At 44.4% G+C, this 27,268-nt stretch overlaps 2 protein-coding genes and 1 pseudogene across 18 annotated transcripts in view; 1 reads left to right on the top strand and 2 right to left on the bottom strand.

Annotated features, from left to right (window-relative positions):
- Nucleotides 1-525: 525 nt before the first annotated feature.
- On the bottom strand, nucleotides 526-8,153 carry LOC111755522 (pyridoxal phosphate homeostasis protein-like; annotated as a pseudogene).
- Arsg (arylsulfatase G) overlaps nucleotides 539-27,268 on the top strand; it is a 148,704-nt gene continuing 121,974 nt past the window's right edge. For 2 of the 10 annotated variants that reach the window (XM_063241954.1, XM_063241949.1), the window contains exon 1: nucleotides 561-834. The gene's annotated coding sequence lies outside the window, so the exon portion shown is untranslated. Of the gene's footprint in view, nucleotides 835-27,268 lie in introns of all 10 variants that reach the window. The other 8 variants (XM_013147623.3, XM_063241951.1, XM_063241947.1 and 5 more) reach the window with 7 other exon arrangements.
- Nucleotides 9,356-26,508, bottom strand: Slc16a6 (solute carrier family 16 member 6). 8 transcript variants are annotated; one of them, XM_063241941.1, is made up of 7 exons: nucleotides 26,335-26,508; nucleotides 25,931-26,149; nucleotides 19,282-19,520; nucleotides 16,549-16,692; nucleotides 15,259-15,387; nucleotides 12,872-13,684; nucleotides 9,356-11,659 (listed from the first exon to the last, which is right to left on the bottom strand). In XM_063241941.1, the coding sequence occupies exons 2-7, from the start codon at nucleotides 26,146-26,148 to the stop codon at nucleotides 11,409-11,411; spliced, it is 1,794 nt and encodes a 597-aa protein (XP_063098011.1). In that variant the 5' UTR covers nucleotide 26,149; nucleotides 26,335-26,508; the 3' UTR covers nucleotides 9,356-11,408. The 8 variants fall into 8 exon arrangements, with proteins under 8 accessions (XP_063098011.1, XP_063098015.1, XP_063098014.1 ...); XM_063241945.1 differs by lacking the exon at nucleotides 25,931-26,149 and adding an exon at nucleotides 24,718-24,978; XM_063241944.1 differs by lacking the exon at nucleotides 26,335-26,508 and adding an exon at nucleotides 24,718-24,978 and having other exon boundaries at nucleotides 25,931-26,306.

Below are 27,268 nucleotides of genomic sequence, written 5' to 3'. Positions count from 1 at the left end.
TCATCCTCTATACACTTTTGAACAATTTCTTTGGGTTAAATTAAAAATATAATTTGTCAATTACAACTAAACTTTGTGTACTGTAGTGAAATCTTTAAGTTTTTAAAAATGATTTTCACTAAGCAGAAATCCATGCAGATTGTCCAAGCAAATCCTGAATAATAAAACAGTGAACTGGTAAAGCGAATAGCTGTTCAGGACCTCAATGTCCTCTTAAAAATATGTGACTTGAAAACACAGCACATGTATGTCATGGTCCCATTCCTCAGCTGCCACCAAATTTGCAGTATCTCTGTAGTCAAGACAAAGCTGAAGTTTGACATTTCAGTCCACAAAAACATAATGGAGAGGGTTAAATAGGGTTGGACAAGGGTTGTCTGTCTGCACGTGCAGCTTGCTTTCTGAAGCATAAATCCTCCCGCAGGAGTGCTTGTCCATTGCAACCCCTGTAGGGAACAGTCGGCCAGGTGGTTTGCTCCGCGAGAGCTAAAATGCTAAAAATCCAAGCAGGCAGCTGCGGGACTGCTATAGCCGGCCCTGCCCTGTGCTCGGGCTCGGGCCTTTCCTGACCAGGAAGCGCGTCGCTGCCCGGGTGCGGGCCTGGGGACCTGCAGCTGCTTGCAGCCGGCGGCGCGCCACCTGTTTCCGCTCCGGGACTTCCCCCAGCGGCTCGAAGTGTGCAGTCCGCATCGTGGCCCGGCCCGGCTGGGCCCCAACGACGGAGCGCAGCCTCCCACCCCGCAGCCTGCCAGCCTGGGGAGGCGTGGGTGACAGCCTTGCGCGCGCGCTCTGGCACGGCCCTGCAAATCAGGACGGCGATGGCCGCCGAGCAGTGTGAGTGCAAACAGTTCTGGGTACAGCATTTACAAAGCGCTTCATTGGAAAGTTTGAATCCTGGTTACTTTCTAGATTTCTGATATCAAGTGTCTAGCGCAACGCTGTCCAATAGGAGTGTAATGCAAGCCTCATATGGAAGTTTTAACTTTTGCAGTAGCCGCATTAGCAAATGGAAAAAGAGGTGGGATTAATTTCAGTTACATATTTTATTTAACAGAATGCACCCAAAATATTTCAAACTGGGTGTGATGGAACACGCTTGTAATCCCAGCACTTAGGAGACCGAGGCAGCAGGATTGCTGCAAGTTCGAGGCCAGCCTGGGCTACATAGTCTAAGGCCAGCTTGAACTGCATAGTGAGACCTTGTTTCAAACAAACAAAACAACTCAACAAAAAATATTTCAACAGAGAGTCAATATAAATATTGAAATACTTGTTATTAATTTTTTGTACAATTCTGTGCAGTCTGGTGTACAGTTCACATGGCACATCTGTCTTTGGACTGATGATATTTCAGGTGCTCAGCCGTTGGGTGGCTTGTGACTTGTATTGGAAACTGCAGCTCTAGATCACTGCCAGTCTCTGGTCTATCTGGGAAGGTGTGTCAGTGAAACTGAGCCAGTAGGAGCCAGAGGCTTGTTGTAGAAAGGGGCCATGCATGCCCTTAGGCAGCGCACCATGAGGGCCTTTGGAATTAATGTTGATTGGGTTTTCCATCCTACTCTCCTTCCCTGGTAAAGATTGTTTTTTACCTTCCCCGTCATTGCCAGCTATTTAGATGCATTTTCATGTGTGGAAAGCGCAGTCATAAGGTGGAAATACATGGAAATAATTGCGTTCATGTTGCAGATGCAGAAGCAACTGCTTTTCAACTAAGCGTGTGTGTTGGCGAATTTGAGATCAAAACCCAGTTTTCCTAATATTGAGTTCTGTGTTGTTTTTACTATGTTATATGACCTCATGGAATTACAGCAGCTGGAAACCAAACCACTTTTTCCCTATTATTTATAAAGGGGATTATAAGATTAAACTTTCAATTTCTTTTCTTTTCAAGTGGGTCCATCTGAGGTTGCTCAAAGTAAGAGAAATTTGTCTGTGTGCTTTTACCTTAGGACCAAAAAATAAAAAAGAAAAGAGAGGTACAGAGGTACAGTGGGGGGAGGGGAAAAATAAAAAAACAGAAAAAAAGTGGTATAATATTCAGAAAAGTACTTGTCTTTAGTTGAGGAGTTTAAAAATGCACCATAGCAGAAACAGCATTCCTGGGTTAGAAATGTGGTCTGTATTAGAGTACTTGACCTTGGTGCATGAGGCTTGGGTTTGATTTCTAGCACTGCAAAACAAAAACAAAAAAAGTCAATCATATATTTCAGAATAGCTAGCAGCAGGATTTTGAATGTTCCCAACAAAAAGAAATGATAAATGACTGGGGTAATAGACTGTATCCCATAAATATGTACAATTACTGTGTGTCAAAACTAAAAAAATATTTTTGAAAGAGCTACTGGAAAAAGGTTAAGTTAAAACAAAATCTGCATGGGCAGTACGTTGAAACGCACAGCCCTGCATTTGCTTGCTTAGCCCTGTGTTAACTTCCCTCTGTCTTGTTAAGTCCCTGTTTGCAATTAGTTTTTCATCCTGAGAGCTGACACACCTGTAGTGGGTACTCCGGCAGGGCTTCCTGAGCCTGGGCTTAGGTGCAGAGCTAATAGGTCCTGAGCACAGGCTCTGACTCACTAGTGCCCTCAAGCTGCTTTACAGTCGCCCCAGTCTTTTCAACCCTATTTGTGAATAGATACCTTTTTTTTCCCTCTTAGGTAAGGAGAGTGGTGGGGAGAAATAAAGAACTGATTCATTCATTCATTCATTTGCATATTCGCTAAGTATACAGTACCACTTGTTAGTACTAGGCCCTGCCCATCACCTTGAGGTTACAATAGGAGTGAACAAAACTTCACCATGTGACTATACTAGTAGAAGAGGCAGATTATCAAGGTGCAAACAAATGCTTTTATAACATAATGTTGGAGTGAAGAATTCGGAACTAGGCGTCGTGGTGCACACTTATTATTCCAGCACTGAGGGAGACTGAGGCAGAATGGAAAGTTCCTTTAAAGCAGTTTAGCAAGAACCAGCCTCAAAACAAAATATAAACAAAGGGTGGGGCTGTAGCTCAGTGGTAGATTGGGCTCGGGTTTGACCCTCGGTGCCCTCCACTAACTTGACTACCTTGAATAGGATAGTCTCTCTTCTCTTCTGTAGGTGGGTGACATTTGGAAGTGACTCAATTAAAAGGTCACATGGTATCCACATGTAGGGGAAGGAGGTGCCAGGCAAAGAGAGCTTCAGGGACCGAGGCCCAAGCCGTAGACAGTAAACACAAGTTAAGTTAGGGAACAGCGTCCGGCAGTTCACTCAGGTCCATCGGTAAGAATTTGTGTGTTTTGTGCCTTAAAAGGATCTGGGGTGCTGTGAGGGGAATGAAGGTGGGGGTGGCTTGTAGTAGGAGGGGAAGCACGCTGGAGGATTATTGCAGTAATCTGGTGAAGGTGATATACACTTGGATCAGGGTAAGGTGGAGTTGGCCAAAGCTCTTAGGTTCCGGATATAATTAGAAAGTAGAGAGGGCGGGATTTGTAGATTGGAGGAGCAGGAGCCAGGGTTCCTCTGAGGACAATTTATGTTGGAGACGCCTGGTTGACCTCTGTCTGCTGTACATGGGCATGTTCAAGGCTGGAGGTTGGGGGCAGAATTGGGACTGAGAATGAATGGGCATTGGTGTAGAGGAGGTGTTTCACTGTATTGGAGACTGAACCCAAGACTTTCATGCTGAACTATTTCCATCCCTTAAATGGTTTCCTTCTTTAATCTAGAGACAGGATCTTGCCAAGTTGTTACGTTGCCCAGGCTGGGTTTGAATTGGAGATCCTCCTGCTTCGGCCTCTCAGACTGCTGGGATAACAGTTGTGTGCCACCACATTGGCCTCAGAGGAGTTTCTTAAAAGTTCTTGTTGAATTCTAGGGGAGAAAGCTGCTAGTGTAGTCCACATAGTGGATTTCTTGAGCTATTGGAAAGACATAAATGATCTAAACACATAAACACAATGTGTATTTTTCTCCCAGTCATCAGTGTTTTGGAGCTTCCGGCTTCCTGTCCGGTTTCTCCTCCGGGATTGATAAGGCCGAGGTCATTTAGATTTGGGTCTGAGAGGGTTTGTGTGAAAAGCAAAAGTGTGAGTTCTCTTGGCGCTTTTCCTTGTCCGGTGCCTGTAGAGTGAGTACCAAAACTGAACGCCAGGGGGCCCTCGTTTCCTTTCTTATGCCTCTGTGCGTGGCCCTCCTATGGGATGCGATTGTCCAATTTTAGGACACTCATTTGTATTAAGGGTACATCTGAAGATAAGGAGCGCTTCTCTTTTCTCAGTGCCAAGTATGCTTCAAGAGTGGTTGTGCAGAATATACCACATCTAAATCGTCTTCACATTGGCTGTTTTCAGTAATGTTCATAATCAACTGTAAGTTTTAAATGCAATGACTTCTAAACACTAATCCTTATGATTGAACTCCATGTTTGGATACGGGCAATATAAGCATCATGATAATTTTGACTCAGAATATTTGGATAATGGAAATCTAAATGTAATAAATACTGCTAGGGGACTTGAATCTGGATCACTGAAACCTGGATTTAGAATGTATTGACCCGCAGAATATAGTGATACGTGCCTGTAAATCCCAGCACTCTGGGAGGCTGAGGCAGGAGGATTGAAAGTTTGAGTCCAGCCGGAGCAATCTAGCGACTTTCTTGTGTCAGAAAAGATGCTGAGGTTGTAGTTCAATGGGAGGGCTGATCCCCAGTACCACAAAAGTGAAAGAAAGAAAAAAAGAAAGACAATGCATTTTTGTTTTTATCATAGGTGTTAAGCTCAAAAAAGGCAAATAAATGAGCAAAAACCACATTACATTTTTGTGTGTTTGCTTTTTGACAAAGGGTCTTACTGAGTATTCTGGGCTGGCCCTGAATTTACTATGCTGATGTCGGCTGGCCTTGAACTCACAGCCAACTTCCTGCCTTACCTATTGAGTGCTGGAATTATAGGTGCACACCACCATCCCCAGGCTTTAATTCATTTTAAAAACTAGAATAATTGTACTTTGGGGGAGGAAGTAATCTGCATTTATACCAAAACAAAACATTATTATTATTGTTATTTTGTCCTTTTGAGACAGAGTTTCACTATGCAGTTCATGCTGACCTCGAACTTGCAGTGATCCTCCTGCCTCAGCTTCCTGAGTGCTGGAATTATAAGCACACATCACCACATCCAGCTAAAGTGGAATTTCTTTCATCACAGAAAGTAAAAACTGATAATTCATTGACAGATAGCTGGGTGTGAGAGTATATGCCTGTAATTCCAGCACTCTGGGAGGCTGGGCAGGAGACTCACAATTTGAGCCCAGCCTGGGCAATTTAGTGATACTTTGTCACACACACAAAAAAAAAAACAACAAAAAAAGAAAGAAAAAAGTCAGTGAAAACAAAGGGCTGGGCGTGTAGCTGAGTGTGAAGGCCCTGGGTTCAGTCTCCAGTACTGCAATAACTAACCACTGAAATAAAAATAAAATAAGTACATGGGCTCTCTGCTGTCTGATTGTTCTTGTCTTTAGCAGCTCTGATGCAAGAATGACTTTGACCATAACTAGACTTTCACATCAGTCTGGACTGTTAGTTTCCAGAGTTGTGGTATCAACCCTTTCCAGTGTTACAGATAGATAGAGCAGAGGCCAGAAGCTGTGGTCCATAGGCCAACACTAGTCTACCACCCATTTTTAAAATTGCATTCTAGCTAACAATGGCATTAATGTTTTCATGTAATTAAAATAAAACCAGAAGAATATTTCATATGTGATAGTTTATACTTTTTTGTTGTTTGTTTGTTTTGATACAGAGTCTCACTACATGTATAGCTCAGGCTGGTCCTGAACTCACTGTGTAGCCCACAGTGAGTTGAACTCACAGCGATCCTCTTGCCTCAGCCTCATGAGTGCTGGGATTACAGGCGTGCACCATCATGCCTGGCTATACAATTTAAATTTTAGCATCCATAACATTTTATTGAAACGTAAGCATGCTTGTTCATTTACATATTATGCATGGCTGTTTTTGACCTGTAGTGGCAGAGAAGAATAGTTTTGACAGAGACCTCATGACCTGTAAAACCATCAACACTGACTCTTTGGACTTTTATAGAAAAAGCTTGTCAACCCCTGGCCTAGAGTCTGCTGTTTACGTAGAGGTTAGGAAAATTCAGAGGACTGTTCAATAACTGAATTTATTTATTTACTTTTAGAAAATAAATCTTTTAATTGCTTTGTAATGGGCACCAATGGTATAATTCAAACTCACATTTTATTTAATAGACTTTGAAATGCCACGCTATAGCTCTGAAACAGGAATCATAAAGATGTATGTATGTATGATTCATCACAATGAATGTAATTTTGTAAATCAGTAGCAGGATCATGTTCTCCAAGTTATTTTATAAAATTAAAAACTGGGGCTCGAATAGGAGGAAAAATTATGAAGGAAACAACAACTTACCCTGAAACTGTCCTGACTTGGAGAGCTGTGCTTTCTAATTTTTGAGGATCTTGCCACTTTATTGATGAACAGTAGAGAAGAACGGTGAGACTGTGGTTTATGAAGACAGTGCTGAGGCTGTGAATGTGCCTCACATGCTCTGGCACTGCGAGGCCTGACTGAAGCCATGCTGCTGAGTAAGCTCTGAAGGCTCTGGTTTCAGAGGAGGGGTGAGATTTCACTGGCCTTTGCTAAAAAAATCACCAGCGGGAATATTGGAGCCAAGACATCACACCATGAAATTCTCATCACATAGATTCGCTGCGGAAAAGCTCCTTAAGAAGGGTGTCAGGAAGGTCAAAATCCTATTTACAAACAGTTACCTCTGAATTCTGAGTCACAGTGATCAGGGACACAGACTGTCACTAGCGGCACTTGGTGTGTGGAGCTGTCACTTGAATCATGGATGGAAGTTACCCACCGACTGTCACTCCACAGCAGGGAATGCTTTCCCTGTGTATGGGAGGGACGGAAATCACCTTGCTCCAGAGCAGCAAAGGTGGCCGTCGTCGTGGGGGCATTTCCTACCAGAGTGGGATGACCCATGGGAAAGGTAGGCACAGGCTATCCATACTCCAACCTGGAAAGGCTTTCATGAATTGGTTAGTCCTTGTGGGCAGAATTCAATATGGGACTCAGTTCTTAGCTACTAATTTGGCATCTGTTTCTTCAGAAGAGTCTGGATTCTCAAACTGGATCCAAAGCCACCGTCTTCCTATGTCAGAGACCAGGCACAGGTGGCTTCATCGGACACCTGTGACCATCCTCAGCTGTCCAGGTCCCAGGAGAGCACAGTTGGGCAGCAAAGTAGGGACCATCACAATGAACACTTCGTGCATAGCTAGTGGCCTTGGCTGTCCTTGGCTCAGTGCACCTGAGTCGCCTCCATTGGGACCTTCAGTTCTGTTGTGCTGGACAGGTTTCTTGGAGTAGTCCCACTCTCCAGAAGTGGTGATCCCTACTTGGACATTTGTCGATCCAACTTCAGTAGTGTACTGGAAGGCCCTGCACATGCCCATGCTCGGCACCACCTGCTCGGCAGGGATGCGCAGCTGTGCACACGGCTCTCCTCGAGGGGACTGTAGCTTCTGGAAGTCTGGATTTGGTTCTTGACTAACATCACATCTGGAGCTCCTCAGTGGTCGCCAGCCCCACAAACTCCACGCTGGGGTACTTAGCATTCAGGTGCTGCCCCAGGGCTATCATTCTCCTGTCTGGTGTTGATCTGGACCATAACCTTAACCTTTCAGGAGGACCTTTTGTGTCTGCCAGGAACTGCTGACTGTCTACCAATTTCACAGAATCCAGTTCCACCATGAAGAGGTTGGGGACAGCCATCAATGTGTTGATGTTTTGTTTCTGTAGGTGGCCAGTGAAGTGCCATTTGATCTCAGGGCATGATGACAGAATTTTAGCATTTGAGTTCCTGAACAGAGTTTTCTCTGAAAGTGCACCAGCCATAACTGTAGGCCTCGATCACCATCTCTGCAGGTTTGGTTTTGCTGACTGCTATGAGCCGGGACTCATGGCCAGGAGACCTCGTGGTAGTAGTGTCACAGCCTGTTGCCCGAGCTCATTCACTGTCCACAGTGTAAGCCCAACATGCAGCCAGCTCTCCACATTCTCCAAGCCTGACCCTTGGCACCTGAGGGCTGAGCGGATGCCCAGTAACTGAATTTAGATAGTTGTGTTAGTTAACTTTCCTTCATGGTGACAAAATACGGGAGATAAGCAGCTTAAAAGGTGGAGAGATCATTTTAGTTCTTGGTTTCAGTCCATGATCACCCGGCCCTCTGGCTGTTGGTCTGCGGCAAAGCAAATTGCAGTGGCCAGGAGCATTCAGTGGATCAAAATTGCTATTCAGGAAGCAGACAGAGAAAGGGGCTGAAGGTCCCAGTGTGCCTTTGAAGGGCAGCCCCTCTCCCCATGCCTGTTAAAGGTTTCCCCACCCCCTAATGCGGCACAGCCTAGACTTCAACCTAGGGCCTTTGGGGACATTTAGGATCGAACCCTACCAGTAGTCTTGAGCCTTTGCTCTTAACTGCTCTCCACGGGCATCGACTGTGACTGCCAGGATATCGCTTCTTCATGTTACTTTTCATTAAGAAATAATTTCATTCACTCCTTTTTATTCTCAGCTCAGTGCTTAGCTGAAACTGTTCTCCTTCACTTGATTATTGTTTCATTTTTATTCTCCTGTCATCTATTATTTAATACTTCCCTGATATTATCAAGTTATTAATACTTTAAGGAGATTAAATTATTTACTTTCTAAGGGGCTTCAGGAATTTGCAGGAAGGTGTTATGGTTTATGTCTTGATGCCCCCTCAGAGCTTCATGCATTCCTGGGTGGGGCTTTTTGAAGGTGACTGATAGGGCAGTGTAGCTGGCTGGCTGTGAGGTCCGGGTCACTGGGATGTTTATTTCCCTCTGTGGCTCCTCCAGTTTGTGTGTTTGTTTTGTGTATTTGCTTTTTGCTTCCTGGCTGCCACCAGGTAAAGTGTTTCTTTGCCAGACCCTTCTACCATGCCACCCTTCCTGGAGCCAGTGAACCATGAACTGAAACCTCTGTAAACTGTGAGTCAAGATACAGCTTTCTTCCTGTAAGCTGTGAGTACAATGTGTTTTATCTCAGTGAACGTAAATAATGAGAACATAGGAACGAAGGACAGAATGTGACGCCGTCCTGTTTTCAGTGACAAGTTCAGTAGATAACTCTTAGAGCAAGTGTATATCTGTAGTGGAGCTAAACAGATTTTGCAGAAAAAATTTAAAAAGTATTTATATACAATGAATTTACTGGCATTTTTAGAACTTCAATTGGGTCAGAGAATGAATGCTGTGAGTGAATAAAAACTTTACCACACACAAAAATAATCTCTTTATATAAAAAAGCCATAAATTTATTGCAAATCTAGAAGTACCAGAATGTCACTAATACAGAACAAATCAGCAGTCTTATTTTTGTTTTCTTCCAAACATTTAAAACCTTGATTATTGACATACTGAAATTGGCATACATTTTTTTTCTCATGCAGTTAACAGAATGGACATAGAGCAGATCTCTCAGAAATCAGTTTATAAATATTAAATTGCATTGAACATTCATAGTACAAAATATGCTGTAAAGTGCTGAAGTTGTGTAAATACGCAGAGCTGCCCCAGCTCGGGTTCTCCTCAAGCTGCGACAGCTCTGCTACACCCACCTTGCTTGTTTCAGGCGCATCTGTTTTAGACAGATGCTTTGTTTCCTCCTGCACCTTCCTCGGAGTTTTACGGATTGTCCTATTTCTATGGCTGATAAAATGCTATACAAAATGTAGCCGGTGGTGATGAGCTATGCCACTCTCCTTTCAGTGCAGAGAAATATTCAAGCTTGTGTTTACCTGGAACCAAACTAGGCTTGTTATATTTTCCCCCTGAGTTGTCATAAATTAACAGTAAAGATGGAGCAGCGAGCATTGACCATCACCTCGAAGGTGAGAGTCAGTAAAACAGGCGAGTAAACAGCTCACCTCTTACCGTCTTTACAGAAAACTGCGGAAATGAGAAATATGAAACACAATGTAACTCTAAAACAATGACTGGTTTACCGGATACCTACGGCAACCTACGACAGTCAAGTCAGGTTCTTTGTCAGATGCGAACTGCAATTGTAACTTGTAGTCTGTGATGGTTATATGTCTCTGCTGCCCCCAAAGTGAAATACAGAAATACTTCAACAGCTAAGACTGTTTTTAAAATCAGAAATGCTCAACAGATATAATTTTGATCAGATAAGCTCCTCAAATATACTCTGCTAATAAATTATCTTTTTAAAAGCTAAGGCGATTTGCTATCTATTATTTTTCCACCCTGTAAGTAGCACACATTGCCTTTAATCAAACGGAGGAATCAACACAAATTGGCCATTTATAAGAACTACTCTTTGAGGCATTCAAAGGATTGCAAGGAGGAGGCAAAAATTCCATCTATGTCTCAGATTACGTTTCATTTCTTTGGATTATTTCAGTTACCCTAGAATAACTTAATAATAAATAGTGCTTTAAATTAAGGACACTACAATCACATATTTCTGAATAACTAAAAACAACAGGAATCACATTTTTAAATGTAATTTAGTATATTTCTGTATTGAAATACTTCTGGTGGTGACTGGCCATACAAAGAAGTGATAATCTTCACATTTATGAAGTTCAAGTTACATATATTTAAGTTTTTTGCCTATGACTCAAATGTTTGGTCTTAAACGATGGTATACTTCATTTTCATGCAGTTGGATAATTCAGATGCTGTCATTAATGGAAACTCAGTGTTTTTCAAATTCTTTAAAAAACTTTACTCATATTCCTGAAAATAAAGTTTTTTCAGTGACTCAAGATATTTTGATTTTGTAATGACCAATTTCATTTCAGTGACCTGGGCTAGATGTCTTTTTTAATCCTAAAATAGGAATTTATCACATGTGAGTGTGCTCTTAAAACCACTTTGCTCACCGGGGGATACAGCTCAGTGGCACAGCACCTGCCTGGCAGGTGTAAGGTCCTGAGTTCTATTCCCAGTACAAAAAACCCCACAAACACCCCCCCCAACTTTGCTAATTCATGTCACTATTTTAATAGTGGAATGTGAACCAAAGGATCCTTCTATATACCTTTGTATTGCTATTGAATAGAGCCAGACTTATATATGGTGGTTTTTGTTTTGGCTTCAAAAACAAAACAAAACAAAAAACAATAGCAAAAAAAAGAAAAAAAGATGTTGGTAGTGCTGTCCACATGTACATTCCCTTTAAAATGCAGCTTTGAAAGCGGAGTTGAGTGGTTGGCTCTTCTCAGCCCCGCTGTCCGCTGTGTCCCCAGGGTCCCCCGTGTCCCCAGGGCCCCCCGTGTCCCCAGGGTCCCCCTTTTCCAGCCAACACGAAAACCTGTCATACTGGCTCTATTGTCACATGAACTCTAGGATCAATTTTCCCAAGATCCATCTCCAGAAAGTCCTCGGGGATGTCCTGTAATGCCTTCCCGCGATGGCTCTCTGGTTTTTTTTGACCTGAATGACGATCCTGGTACAATCCCTGCTTACACGGTCTCACCAGGGCGAGGCACACAGCGGCCACAGCCATGCCAGTTGCGCAGGAGTAGAAGGCTCTGCTGTATATCTTGCTTTGGTCCACGAGCAGACCTGAGAGAGAGTGTTGGCACTGTTAGCAACATGGTTACTGTATGTGGACTCCCACCTGGAGTTACTGCCTGACTGATAACCTGCTCGGTCTCTCCGCCTTTCTTACTTTATTTTTCCTCAAGAAAAAACAACATTAAAAGCTGAGGTTTTAGCAAGACTAGAGAGAAGTAAACACACAGTATGCCATACTTGGTACTGGAGAAAACTAAGTTGCTAACTTGTTCTTCATGGTCTATTCTAGTAAGAACCTAAAATATGGGACAGTTTGATGCATATTTCTTTGAAAAGATAATATTCTTTTTTGGGAGTTATTAGGAAATGAACCCACATGCTGCTCAAGCATGGACTACTAAGCTATATTTCCAGCTTCTCTTAAAATTTTATTTTGAGACAGGGTCTCACTGAGTTACCCAGACTGGCCTCAAACTTGTGATCCTCATGCCTCAGCTTCCCAAGAAGCTGGGAATACAGCTACACCCAACTTAAAAGGTAGTATTTCTAAGTAGTGGAAAAAGCTATATGATTTTGGTTATGTTAACTTCAGGTATCTTTTAATGGGTTAAGATTTCTACTCTAACAAAGTATTCTGTACTAATCCAGTAAGTATTTTCAGAATGTTGCTATGTGCTCAATTCCCAAACACTCTCCCTAAGAAAGCAACATGACTTACAGAAGTCCCTGAGTTCTATTTTCCCCAAAGTCAGATGGGTTACAAAGATCACATATCCATGGGTTTCCTCTCTAGGAAGATGACACAAAGGGCCTGGGAGCCAGGTATGACGGTGCACACCTGTAATCCCAGCACCTGCCTAAGGCAGGAAGATACCACTTTGAGTTGCAAGTACTAGGCCAGTCTGAACTACAAAGTGAGACAGAGTTTGAGAGAGACAGACAGACGACAGACAGACAGACACATAGACAGAGGGGAGAGAGGAAAGAAAAGAGAAGAAAAAAAAGCCAGAGGCAACCAGAACCTGGAGATACAGGTTCTGATCCTGGCTTAGTCATTCACTATGGTATGGCTGTTTGCTTAAATTCTTTGGCCTTCTGTTTCCTTATATTTAAATCAAGAGGGTTGGCTGAGGTGACCTGTAATCCTCAGCAGCCCTAAACCCCAGTGGAAATGTGAAAGTGGAGGTAGGTTTTAAAATTAGACTCGAACAGGACAGCAGGGATGTGGACTGCAGTCTGAACGCTGTGCATTTCAATTACCTGCCAGGGGCGGTCCTGCCAGCCCTGCTATGCTCTGGATGAACACATAGACACCGGCAGCCGAGGACATCTTCTCAATTCCCACCACGTCATCCTCTGCGAGCAATGGAATGTGGCTCCCCCCTATTGTTCCAATCATAACCCCAAAAAATATGCTACATGACATGAGACCCCAGAATTCAGTAGCAAAAGTAAAGGCAAACAGAGACACGGTCAGTAAGACGACGCAGATGAGCTCGATATAGATCTTCCGTATGGGCTCTCGGTTGAGGAGGAAACCAGCTCCGATCCTTCCAAAAACTTCAGCAATTGCCATTGTGGATAATAAAAAAGCAGCGCGATCGGGGTCAATGCCCAGACTAATGCCCAAAGGAATGATGTACAAGGAAGGTGCAAAGAATCCCAGTGTGGCGAACAGACCGAATAGTGCATAACAAATAAAACTCTTCTCTTTCAAAATGGAGAAGTCTAACAACGGGACTTTCTTCTCGCTGTGCGTGGCGCTGGTTTTCCCCAGGATCTGCTGGTCAGCCCTGGGCTCCAGCTCTGCATTAGCATGACTAGGCACATTTTTCGGTGAGGTAGTTAGTTCTACTCCTGAGTCAATGGAGTCTAGTGAGGTTCGTGTTTTCTCATTTTCAAGCATATATTGCACTTCTTTGCGGTTTTCGTGGGTGACTGCTTTCGGTGACTCCGGTGCTCTGATAATAATTGGCCTTAGCAATGCCCCACAGACGACGATGTTTAGCTGTAGCAGGCCCACAAAGAGCAGGCTGTATCTCCAGCCGATCTGCTCCTTCAGGGCTGTGATAACTTGAAGAGGTGGGAGCAAACAAGAAAATTCAAGGTTAGTTTTGCACTCTAGACTCCAGTATCCAGAAAAACATCTGCACGCTCATTTAGTAACAAGTTTTGTAAACAATTATTCAACATTGCAAATGCTGTCATTTCAGACTATTTTTTAGTCTAGATTTTGGTGCATTTTATAAATTAATAAGGAGAAAATATATACAAATAATTATATAATGAAGCAGACAGTTTTTGCAGTCCCATGTCCAGAAGAGCTTTGGAGGGTGTGTTTATTTCAGACAGAAGCAAAAGAAACAAAGTTTGTGATCTATGCCAAGGTCTGATGAACAATGGCTCACAAGCCAAATCTGATGACTGCCTGCTTCTGTTAACAGAACTGACTAGGAATCCAGCCGCTGGCGTTCGTTTACATAGTCTATGAGTGCTTTTTGGGCTGTGATAGCAGAGCTGAGTAGTTGTGACAGAGACCGTACAATCTACAAAGCCTAAATTATTCGCTATCTGGCCTTTTACAAAAATAATCTGTCAACCTCTGGGCTGGCTCATTCTATAGCCACTCATTCGGTCCTTAGGAATAATGAATTAAATAAAAAATGAACTGAGACTCTAAAAGCTTCTATAAGTATGCTGGAATTAAATGATACATTCTCTCCGGTTTCTCCCTGGGGGATGGCCTTAACAATCTCCTTCTTCTTTCTATTATATTGGGGTGGAAGCTGCTGACCAGAGGTGGCTGAGGGACAGACTGGACACAGGATGTGGCCAAAGAGACCATAAACCTCCCTCACTACAATGGAATACTGCAGGCCCTACAGAACCTTCTCAAGTTGGGTCATGACGGCCCATATGCTCCCAGCACTTCGTGAGGCTGAGATAGGAGGATCACAAGTTAAGAGTCCAGGATAGGCAATTTTGTGACTCACTGAGACTCAGTCTCAAAATAAAATGGGTTAGGTTTCGGTCCCTAGTTCTGCAGAAAGCCAAAACAAATGTATTTCTTGCCTCCACCTGTCTGCTTCTCTGTTTCTGTGCACATATTCAAGTTTCAGAACCATCTGAAATCCTTGTTTATCCTAAGAACAAAATACGGTTTGTTCTTAGGATAAACAAGCTAAATCCTTGTTTATCCTAAGAACAAAATGCGGTCCACTGACACATTCATCAAGAAATGGCAGAAAACAAAAGAATATGGGTCTCCAAGGTTACCTGTATCCTACTTCAGTTTTCTTGTCATTCATATATGAACGTTAGTTACGGAAATAAATCAGGGATAATAATTTTGCTGTGAGATTACCCATGCACACATAATAAAACTGCCTTTATTATGATTGTTTAAGTGCAAGGCAGCCTTACGTTGGAGTGTATCTTCCTGTGCATGTAAATTTGGACTAGACTGAAATGGTTTGAATTCCTAAAATAGGGTAGGAAAGTTATATCCTGAAAATGTGCTGGAGAAGGGAGGGCAAATAACCCTTCATTATGCACACAGTGGACGGCATCCGCACTGTTGAAAAATGCGTGGCCAGAGTGGCTTGCCCGCTTCCACACTGATCTTTAGGCTCCTGCTGTCCACCTACCTGGTGCAAAGGCAAACACGGCAAAACACTCTCCCGTGGAAGCGACCGCGGTGATCACTGAGCGTCTTTTGTCAAAGTACTGTGACAGGATGGTGACAGTGGGGAGAAAACTAAAGCAGTATCCCAAGCCTGTGGGCAGAAGTCAAAGAGAGGACTTAGACCACACACTGAGGGATACAGGAAGGGTGTATTCCGAGATGGAAGGTTTTGTTTTTAGGAATCAGGTGACTCACCATGGAAAAGGTAATGTGGCAAAGAAAAATAGGCTTTGTCAAAAGTCTACATAAGATGCGACAGCTGTTTTAGACACTGGGAGCATAAAAACTGTTTTTTTTTCAAATCTCTGTGGTTTTTCAAGTTCATAGAATTCACAATGAACAAATCTATTACTGAATATAGTTGTTTTGTTTTTTGAGACAAGCGCTTGCTATGTAGTTCAGGCTGGACTTGAACTCACTGTGTAGTCCAGGCTAGCCTCAAACTCACAGGGATCCTCCTGCCTCAGCCTCCAGAATGATGGGGTTACAGGCATGCACCACCATGCCTGGCTCTGAGTGTAGTTTTATGTAACACATGTCTTTACCAGGTGTGGTGGTGCACACTCATAATCCAGCTACTCAGAAGGCTGAACTAGGACTTGCAAATTTGAAGGCAATCTGGGCAACATACTGAGACTCTATTTCAAAATTTTAAAAAGAGGTGGCAGGAGTGCTTGAGATGTAGCTTGGTGGTAGGGCACTTGCGTTGCATGCACAAGGCCCTGGTTCCATCTCCGGTATACAAATTTAATGAACATATATATGCTGTGCAGTATGTACAGACTCTTTTAAAGGGGAAAAATGGTGAGCACTTGCCTAGCGGGCATGAAGCCCTGGGTTCAAAAGCCAACAGTACAGGAAAAAGTGAAAGGGAAAATATTTTCTTAGTTTTCCCAAGAATAAATCCAGCACAGTGCACCCCCTTTAGGGTGCCGGAGCTGAGAAACACTGGCTAGAGAAACAAGGTAAAATGGGGGGTTTGGGGCTGCAAACTAGAGCAAAGGAGAAGTTATCTTCATTATTATGGGTAAATACTTCAAAAGAAAAACAAATCAAAAACTCCAAGGCACTTGAGAATATTTCCATCTCCCCCGAGGTCTTTACATTGCCCACTTCAAGACCTCTGATCTCAGACATTACTCACTTTAAAGAGAAAAGAAGTACAGTTCGGATTTATCTCCCTCCCTCCCTCCCCATTGCTGGTTTTCAAGCCGCACATCTAGAGCTCCGCGGGCCATGAAGGGAGGCTTACCCGAGACGATCCCAATGGTGACATACATGTGGTAAACTGTCTGCGAGAAGGAGGCGGCCACCATCCCGGTGCTGACCAGCAGCCCGCCCCCCATCACCACTATGCGGGTTCCAAAGCGATTGCTCAGGACCGTGGAGAGGGGAGCTGCAGGGAAAGGAACCAGAGTGACTGATGATGATCTCAGAAGCACTGGTGCTGGCTTCAGCCCATTCGGGTTCCTCCTTCCCACCTTAAACCTGGAGGGCTAGTTCTAAGTATGTAACGCATGCTGTGCAATGGCTACTGATGTCCGTTTAGAAATATATTTTAGTGTTTGTTCAAATTAGTCATGATTCTTTGGTCTTGTTAAAGACGAAGACAGTGTGGTGGTACATTTTTCTTATCTTTTTTTTTTTTGGTACCAGGGATCGAACTCAAGGCCTCTCACTTGCAAGGCAGGCACTTATGCCGCTGAGCTAATCCCTAGCACACACCTGTAATCCTAGCAGCACTCAGGAGGCTGAGGCAGGAGGATCATAGTGAGTTCAAGGCCAGCCTGAAATACACAGTGAGACCCTACCTCAAACAAACAACGAAAGAAAAGAAAAAAGAAAGCCAAGGGTTAGGGGCATGACTTAGTGATGGAATTTACCTAGCACACAAGGCCCTGGGTTCAGTCCCCAGCACCAAGAACTCAAAGAAACTCAGAGCAACAAGAGTATAAAACTCCAATCTCTGTTATCTATAGACATAGATTTTAAGGTCCTGGCTCACTGTGAGCAGCTATAAAGTTAGATATATATTTATGTTACTCTGCAATACAAACTGGTTTCCTTATAGTTGTTTGAATCTTTTTTCCCCCTGTATTCATTGCTTTGGAGTATTTTTTTTAATAGTCATGGCAAGATTCTGTTACTTGTGACTTTTCTGAAAATGATATAAGTAAATTTTCAGTTATGCAGACCTAAAAGGAGATAGCTGTATGACAGATGATTCAAAGAGGCTGATGAATCCTAAGTTGCTTGGCTTCTGTAATACCTTACCCACTGAGCCATTTAAACCCAGCACGTTAGTTTCCTAGCTCCACATTAGTCAGGGCTGACTTGAATACGCCGAGATGAGTGAACCGGGGAGAGCTGAGCCAAAGCCAGAACAGAAGCTGGGTAGAAAAGGTCAGGTTCAAAGGATTTTTTCTTTTTAAAATGGGATTCAGTTTTGTTGGAGTGAGTCCATATATACATTCATTGTAATTATTAGAATCCAAACATGTTGAACATAGCTAATAATAAGACCATTATCATAATTTTGAGCCAATATGTTGGCTCAAAGCCTTAAAAACTAGAATTGTATCATTGAGAATTACCTTCCTAACTTCAGAAGTAATAGTTGCATAATAGGATATTAGGGTAAGTTAGGGAAGATTAAGATCAGCTCTAGCATATATATACGTATATTTTGGGGGGTGGTTCTGGGGATTGAACTATGTCCCTAGCTCTTTTTATCATTTTGAGACAGGGTATATCATTTGAGGTATATCATTAAATTGCTTAGGTTGGGCTTGAATTCATGATCATCCTGCCTCAGCCTCCCACAGTGCTGGAATTACAGTGATGGGCCACCACACTAGCCTGGCCTGCCTGGTTTTTTGTGTTTTATTTTAGTTTTTGACTGGATTTCTAAAATGAGTTCACAGCTTTGGTCTCTCAGGAAAGCCTTGCCATTGCCACTGATGAGACGGCTGGATATGTCAGACCATCAAGCATGCAGGACCAAGTAAATGCTAGTATGTTAAAAATGATGCCAAACCCATTTTATCTTTTGCAGTTGGGTCTGTGAGAGTCAGTTCAGGCCCTCGGGGAGTTAGGTGTCTGGAATGTGGTGTCTCCCCAGGACAGGTCTGTAATCTTGCATTACTAAAGTTTCCTGTCAGGATCTCCAGGGCATTGTTTCTAGCAACCCCTGACAGTAACAGTCCGAAGATTCTCAGGTTCCCGCTTAGCATTTTTTGCATATTAACTTAGGCACATCCTGTATACTTTGTCATCTCTGGACTACTGATAATACCTAATATGATATAAACAATACGGGAACACTTACACTGCACTTGTTAGGCAACAACGACAAGAAAAAGAAATCTGGGCATGTTTAATATAGGCACAGCCATTTACATAGCACCTGTCACCAGCAATGCCAGTTGAATTTCTGGGAGGGAATTCGGAGCTCATCTTGTTCAACTTCTGTAAATTTTTAATCTGCAGTTGACTGAATTTCCACCGGGCAGGACCCTCTGGATATAGAAGACTGTGTCTATGCTTTTACACATCCTGCATCTTCATGTATCTACACTGACATGTTTCTAACCTGTTTTCTGGGCATGCTTGGATTAAACCAGGTCTAACATGCTAAGAACTTTTCGATGTCACCTCTTCAGACTGTCATTACATGCTCATAGAACCAGGATTGACTGCTACCCTCAAAGAGCTCTATGGAATCCTAAGAGTATATGGCAGTGAATATGTAATATAGTATATTCAGCTCAAGGCAGTCAGAGTTGACAAGTATGGCTTTTTTCTTTAGTGCCTCCTGTTTTCTTGACAAATTCCAAACTCTGAAAACTGTATTTCTTAATTGAGACTCAGGAAGGCCAAGAAGACCTATCAGGGAATGTCTTCCAGCCACGGCGACTACCATTATGCTTGGATAAGTTAACAGCAGCGGGTGCTTATACTATGGTTAGATGGGAGAGGTACTCACCTGAAAATGTCAAGACAAACACACATATTGATACTATCCATGAGATCTTGCTGTTAGATTGATCAAAACTGTCCATTAAGTCATTAAAGAAGACCCCAAATGACTTGATGATGCCATATGTGAAGACTTCAACGAAGAAAAACGAAACAGCTACGGCCCAACCCCATCCTCCATCAGGCACTTGCGTATACACATTGGCTCTGCAACAAAGCTTTGATTTCTTTTGGGTCATTCTTGAGCTTAAATTAAAAACAACAACAACAACAAAAATCAGTTCAGACCACCAGTAGCATTAGGGTTGGTTATTCAAATACTCCAGTAAACATCATAGGCAAGAACCACTTAACACGTTTCTTAGATTGTTGACTACTTAACTCATATAAAGTACATATATAGTCTTTGGACTATTTTTTATCTGTCTACCAGTCTGTCAGTGTACCTCCTTCTCTGTTTATCTGTCTTTGGACCTGGAAGACTTCCATGTGATAGTTAAATGGGAAAAAACCCACAAGGAATTACAGCAAAATATTTAGAGGTCTTCTGAAGGGCACAGAGTGGCCCCCAGATCAAGTATTTGCTGATGGAGACAAATTGATGCTGATTGATTTGAAGGAGACAAATAAGGCAAGGGCAGAAATGATCATGAAGAATATTCATCGGAAGTGAAATCTGGAAAAGGGACTGTGAAGGGCAAATGCCAACAGCATGTTCTAGGGCCTTACGACAAGAACTAGAGACGCCATATACATCTCTGCTTGATGCCACTGGCCTAGAGACTACCTGGCCAAGGCCTCCTGCTTCTACTTCCCACCCAGTGAGCTGGACTCTGATCTATGCTTTTGTTTCCTGTATCTACAAGGACAGAATGTCACCAGACATCAAAATGTGGACTTCTGTCTTCTGAGAGTTTGGGGAGCATAGATTCCTCAAAGTTGATCACCACTTGGTATATTAACTATTACGTTTCTGAGCTTGTGACAGATATTCTAGATTACAGTGACTAAATAAGGCTCTGCACCAACCTGCAAGACCTTGTCTGTGCACCAGTTAACCAAGTTACCCTTTCAAATTGTAAGAAACATCAGAACAAGAAGACCTGGGCCTTAACACTATCAGGTGGGAGGAGTCACTGTCTACCCTGGAGGGAGGCTGGTTTAATTTAAGTTTTTTGCACTGCGCTCTACCGTAGAAATACAGCAAAGCCTCCAGAGTTACATGTTTTTCAAACATGATATATATATTTTAGCTAAAAAAATTAATGGCACTCATAATAATAAAATCTGTGGCCTTAGAGCTCTTACTGGTAACCAACCTCAAGTTTAGGAATTCTACATAATTGTATACAGGTAAAAAAGGCTGTCTGAAGTCGGGCATGGTGGCACACACCTACACTCCCAGCACAAAGGAGGCTGAGGCAGGAGGATGGTGGTTGAGTGTGAGGTCAACCTGGATTATACAGTGAACTCAAGGCCAGCCTGGACTGCCCTGTGAGACCTGTCTCAAAAAACAAACAGAAAAGCTGTGGAAGGGTGCATGGATAGCCTTCTGGGTTTTTTTTATGTTCAAGTTAAAACACAAAGGTTTTATCCACAATGGTGGCAAGTGGAAAGTAGGATGGACGCTTATCTGCCATGGACTTGTGATTTCTAATCGTAAGATCTAATATTCTGAATTAACTTTAGAAGTCTTAAATAGCACCAGTCTGACCCAGCTTCATATTATTCATCTTATAGACTATTCCTTTCCCACAGTAGCCTAGGACTTGAGAAGGACTCTGCACCACTATTTATACTCTGGTACTGTTAAATACTTAGCTTGGGGAACTGGGGCATTGATGCTTTGAGAAGCCTGTGCTGTCTGCAGCAGAAGCCTCTGCAGGGATGCGTGGTACCCAAGTGCAGGAACACAGCTTGAGAGCAGTGACAGCATGGTCATTAGTGTCCCCAATATGAGAAGCAGCTGCTGTAAGGTGGGAGCCAGGAGCCCTCCAGCTTGCCCCCTGCCCTCCTTTGAAACCTTTCATAAGTCACTCTCCGGCTGAGGCAGCCAGGCAGAGGAGTGAAACTGCATTAGCCTCATGATTCAGGAGACTGAAAAAGAGTCCTTCCCGGGGCTGGCGTTAGAACACTGGCTGGGGGGGGGGGAAGGGAGGATGCGGGCAGGAAGCGGGGAGGTGCCAGCAGTGAGCCTGTGGGTGTCAGTGCCTTGGTCTTCAGCCCTTCTGTAAGGCCACAAGTTTGACCTTTCCCTTTGAAGCCCAGACTCCCATCATAGCTCCTTAGCTGGCTCCATGTGTGTGGTACAATTAATCTTTTAGAAATACTGCATTGTCATGGCATTTTTCTGCTCAGGCTTTTCAGTGTTTTTTTCCTTCTTAAGAATAAAACCCACTCCTCAGCCTTTTAATGTCCCTCATAATTGGACTCCAACTTATCTCATGTAGCCCGGGTTACTTTAATGTGGGGTACATTCACGTGGAGCTACATTCCATCCCTGTTTTAAAATTTTTTTCTTTGAGAAGGATCTTGCTAAGTCACTGAGTTGCCCAGGCTGGGCTCAAACTTGTGGGCCTCCAGCCTCAGCCTCCCGGAGTGCTGGGATTATAGGTAAGCACCGGCACATCCCTGTTTTCATCATCAGGATTCTACAGTGAAAAGAGGGAGACATGGTCTCCACCTTTATGGACTAAAATATGTGTTGATGATGATAAGAAACCTTAGGACTAAAAACTGTTACATTTACAACCATCCAGCTATGTCCTTCCAGTTTCTGACAAGCAGGCAGGACTAAGTGGCCACTAATTTCAAGGTCACATTGGCACAAGTGGGTACCCATGAAGTTTTAAGGTTTTTTTGAGGCAGGCCTTGCTATGTAGTTCTGGCTGTCCTTGAACTCACTATGTAGCCCAGACTAGTCTTGAACTCATGGCGATCTTCCTGCCTCAGCCTCAAGAGTGGTGGGATTACAGGTATGTGCCACCATCCCTGGCTCAGGTCAACTTTTCAGTCCTGATAATGGCTGCTCATCTTCCTCTGCTCTATAATCACTAGTTTGCAGTTGCAAAATGGATGGGGTGAGGATCACCTGTAGTCCCCAAATGGAATGAGAATTGCAGATTTGCAGCTGAGGAGGAATTTGGAGTTCACCTCTACTTGTTTTGCAAAGCAGAGAAACTGAGCCCAGAGGTGAAGGGATTTGACTAAAATGGTCCAAAATCAAATCTCCTACCCTACAGGAGTCTGCTATCTAAGCCTATCCAGCAGCATTTTAAAAGCCAGGGAGGGAAATGTTTTGTGTAGCAATTGTAAGAAAGCCATTTTCATTAGACGTATAAGCTCTCTTATTTTTATGTGTAAAGGTCTGTGAACTGGTCTGTTAACTATATGACTTTGAAAAAGTCTCTTCCCCTCCTCCAGACATGAATTTCTCTTTGGTCAAGTGATATTGGTCTGGAGGAATCTTTAAGGTTTGTTCCAACTTTAGCATTGAGACTTGTGAATTCAGCACTGAATTTTATTAATCAACTACTTTGTCAGGTCAAACCTGATGAGTGACCCCAGGAAACTAAGCTGGAAGGAAAATGCAAATACTAGATGGCTCTTGGACGCACCAGTGGACACTGGTGAGACCTGCTTTTGGGACAGCTGTTCAGAAGAAAGTGGACTTTTGACTTCTGCTTGCTGTCCGTGCCCTTTCTGGGTGTTTATGCTACTCTGCTATGGCTAGATCCAAATATAATTTTCACTTGCAGTCTTGAATTTTTGGAGGACAGTTTGTTTTGTTATTACTGGGATCATCATAAAGTGCAGAGGACACTTCAAACCCACTTCTCCAAAGCTTATGCCTTCACCATTGTAAAGCATCCTATTTCCTACTATATCTACCTTTGAAGACCGTAACAGTGGAATAGCCTGGTTTCTTGCATCAGGTGAGAAAGCCTGCTTTTGCATGTTAGATTGCACATTGCAAGCACCTACAAGGCAACCAAACAGCTCTGTCCAGACGCCATGCGGGGAACAGCATCGGTACACACTATGTGCTCACTAAAAGCTTACTGAATAACTTACTTAGTCCCAAAGCAATGTTAGCTCTTTTTTTTTTTTTTTAATTTTTTATAAAACCAAATGAGAGCCGGGCGTGGTGGCTCATGCCTGTAATCCCAGCACTTGGGAGGCTGAGGCAGGAGGATTGTTGCAAGTTTGAGATCAGCCTAAGCTACAAAGTGAGCTCAAGGCCAGCCTGAACTGCAGAGAAACCCTGTCTCAAAAAGACAAAAAAAAAAAAAACACAACAAAAAAAAACCCAAAACAACAACAACAACAAAAAAACCAAATGAAGAAGTGCCAGGTTGCAGTCTAAACTCTTTTCTTGCCTCTCCTTTTCTTTCTTCCATTTTTTTCAGGGGAAAGACAATTGGTTTTACAAACTACCTGCCTCTGCAAACAAAGCAGCTGAAGCCTGGATTTTCAACTTGATTACTTAGAAAGCTCTACAAATCCTAGAATATGAAAACTGCCTGTCCATTTGGTTTCTAGATCGTATCTGGGGGGAAAGGACATTCATTGGTTATGTGGGATCTAATGTTAGAGGGAGCTGAGTGAGCTTATGGGCCCCAGGAAATGACCTCACTGTTGTGCTTTAGTATCCCCCAACAGGTAATCAAGGCAACTGAACTAGCTTCTGGTCTCCGCTCTCTTCTTGCTCCGAGAAACTCTGTCTCTCTGTCTCTGTCTCTCTGTGGTTTTGGGGATGGAACCCAGGCCTTTGAGCCTGCTAACAAGGACTCTACATCTGAGCTACATTCTTGACCAGGAAAAGGAAATTTTGTGATAGTCTTTGACCCTAACTTGCTCTGAGTTACTCTCCTGTTCTCCTCAAATCCTTTGAAGACCCACAGGTTTTGAGTTTATCTTTTTGAAGCCATCAAGCAATAATTGTTGCTGAATTTCTGTTTACCACTAATTGGCTGAAATCATGTAATACCTAGATTTCATCATCTCTAAAAGCAGGGTTTAGACAGCAGCCTCTCAAATATTTTCCAATTATAAAATTATATAATTTTAAATTTGGGTTCCTGGTGGCTGTCTTTCCTGAACTACTCTGTTCTGAAGGAGTATGGCAAAATATGCTGGCCAGCTTGGCATATTTTAAAGTAGGGTTTGATTACCTAAGTACTCCCTTAAAGAAAAAAGATAACTACCCTCCCCCCCAAAAGAAAAGAAAAGAAAAAAGGTTAGGCATGGTGGCACACATCTGTCATCCCAGCGCTTGGGAGCCTGTGGCAAGAGGATTGCTTTGAGTTTGAGGCCAGCCTGGGCTGCAAAGTGAGTTCAAGGCCAGTCTGAATATACAGTGAAACTCTCTCAAAAACACCAAAAAGGCGCCCCCTCCTTAAGATAAATGGGTATTCTACTAAAGCTTAGAAATTGGCTTTACCTGGAATTTTCACTGGTTTTAAATTGTTGAGTAGGCTCTGCCATGGATGTATAGCAATGCTGGGATTATGTCAGATCCTCTGAGACCTAGCCCAGGGTCAGTTCAAAGTTCAAAATGGGATGGAGATGGCAGAGCCTGAGCAAATGCACTTTAAACTCTGTTCTTCTTAAAGGTGTAGCCTGGAGAACAACTTTTGACAAGTTGCCTCTGGCCCCTGTAGTCCAAGCCAGTCTGTGTTTGGGTGAAGTTCATTTGAATTCTCTATTAAAAAAAAAAAAAAAGAAATCCCAAACCTAACCTGGCCGGCTGCCTGTGCAGCGTTGACTCACTGGGTACAACCCATTCACCCGTCTAGCAAGCCCATGATGTTGAAACCTGAGCCCCTAATTTAAGTGTCTCCCTCAGGAGTTCCACTGAGGAAAGTCCTGTTTTGGAAGCCTCAGAAGGAAAACGCTGGGCTAGTGGTATTCATTAAGATAAGGAGTTTTCCCACTTGGTCGCACTGTTTATTCACATAGGTCAATTTCTATCTTGGACACCCTTCCCCTTAATTACAAGAAGAGGTGTTTCTATTATATTGATCAGCGGGATGTCTTATTGACCCCATAAAATGCTACAAAATAGTGCTTTGGGACACGGAGAGATGCATCACTAGCGTTTTCAGCATAAGCATCCCCCCCACCCTCAACAAGACACTCATCTTTCTATGATTTGCAAGGGTAGAAACCTCCTCAAAGCCGGCAGGAGAGTCTAGCTGCAACAGCCCCTCTTCTAGGTCGGCAAGTTTTAATCGCTCTTTCCCAGTTGGCTCCTGGGAGGTTCTTCCTAAGACCGACGGCCCTCATATTTGGTGACATTTTACATGACACCTAACAAACTTCTATCACCTGTCTGCTGAGGCGGAAGAAATGAACCCAGAAGGAAATAACCCATTTCCTCTGCAAAACCATTCTCCTTGCTCCAGAAGCGAGAAGCTACATCAGTGCTTTCTTGGCGGCGAACCCTGGAAGTTGCGCGGGACCTGCGTGAGACGCTGTAGTTGCGTTCAGCGTAGGACCCTCAGTCTTCGGGGAAACCCTTGCATTCCTCCCGGGGCAAAGTGGGCCACCCCCGAGAATGGCATGTCGGGCATGGTGACGGGGAGCCCCACTTTCCCTTGCGCTCCTCTGTGGCTACTCTGCGTGCACGCGCGAGCCTGGGGGAAGGAAGGTACCTCTGACATTTCGCTCCTGCGACGCGCAAGCAACTCCATGCGGAAAATCCAGAGGGGCTCAAACCTGCCGTTCCTGCCTCGCTCAACAGCCAGGAAACCCTCACCCAGGGCGAGGGGCACTCAGGAGCCAGGCCAGCCTTTAGGTATTTCTCGGACCCAGACTGTATCAGGGTCGTCGACATGCAACTCTGCTGCCCATACTGGCAAGCGCGCGTCATCCTGGTGGCCCAGAGCATTCCCAACTGTCACATAATGTTTTGGAATAACCTCTCCAAAATGTTACAATGTTTAGTGGCTTCCTCTGCCTCCCCTCCTCAAAAGACCCCCAACACTTATTTTTAAAAGAAAAACCCATACCCCACAATCAAACTTTGAAACATGTAAAAATCATAAAACCAACTCACCAAGTTAGAAGGGAGAGAATAAACCCCAAAAGGCTCCCAATAGGCGGAGGCTTGGCCTCCCCCTCCTTATAAGCCGCTCCGTAACATGAGAAAGGTTTAACCCCTTAAGGCGTGGGCCTGAGTCTGTAACAAGTTGGCTCCGGTCGAGACACCCCGGCCCCCCACCCACGCCCACCACTCCGCCACCCGGGCCACACCCTCCCCCCGCCCCCCACCCCGGCCGCCTGTGCTGGAGCCTGGCGTGCCGCCGCCCGCACCCCGGCCCAGCTTCGCGGCTGCCTATCTCTTATCCTATACCGGCTGCAGCCGGTCTCCGCCGGCCTCGGGGGCGCGCCGCCGCCGACCATGTGCTGCGAGCGCGGAGCGCCGCCAAAGAGGGGGCCGTCCTGGCGCGCGCGCGCCGGCCCACGTGGATCGGGGCCGCGCCGGGCGCGCGCCCCGCCCGCCGGCCGCCCGGGCTTGGGGGTCACGGGAGGTAACGGCGTCGCTGTCCCAGGATAGCCACCCCCGCCAGTGGGTCCTTGGCCCGAGTCCCTCGTCCCTCCACCCGCGCTCCTCTACAGCGCCTGGTCCGAATGGACCCCAGCACTTTGCTGCAATGGAAATGGAACCGCGAGCGTACGGGGTTGCGGGGTGCACTGGCACCCGCTTTCTCAGCGCGCTCGGCTGGCCGCTGCCCTTCCCAGAGGGACTCCCGCACCACCGCCTTGCGCGCCCAACCCCTGCCTCGCCGGAGCCCCGGGGATTCGGGGAGTTAGCGGGGAAGGGGCGCGCGCGCCGGTGGCGGCAGCGGCGGCTCCGCGCTCGCCCCGGGCAGAACAGGTTCCTTCCAGTTCGGGTGTGAGCTGCGCGCGCGGCGCCCGAGTTCCTGCTCCAGCGCCCACTTCCCCCAATTTCGGCAACTCGCACACCCCCGCAGTTCTCTTCCGGGGTG

This window comes from Cavia porcellus, unplaced genomic scaffold (genome assembly GCF_034190915.1).
Source record: "Cavia porcellus strain 051 isolate PalLab524CR breed Dunkin Hartley unplaced genomic scaffold, mCavPor4.1 scaffold_32, whole genome shotgun sequence".
Lineage (NCBI taxonomy): Eukaryota > Metazoa > Chordata > Mammalia > Rodentia > Caviidae > Cavia > Cavia porcellus.
This window is presented reverse-complemented; position numbering and strand designations above follow the sequence as displayed.

Excerpts from the sequence above, each read along its gene's own strand:
- Slc16a6 (XM_023563087.2), bottom strand. The coding sequence starts at position 26,166 with ATGCTCTGGGCCACCAGGATGACGCGCGCTTGCCAGTATGGGCAGCAG. Across the intron at positions 13,685-15,258 it reads CGTGTTTGCCTTTGCACCAG|TTATCACAGCCCTGAAGGAG; the intron begins GTAGGTGGACAG and ends CACCTCTTCAAG. Across the intron at positions 11,660-12,871 it reads GGCAGGACCGCCCCTGGCAG|GTCTGCTCGTGGACCAAAGC; the intron begins GTAATTGAAATG and ends ACTCTCTCTCAG.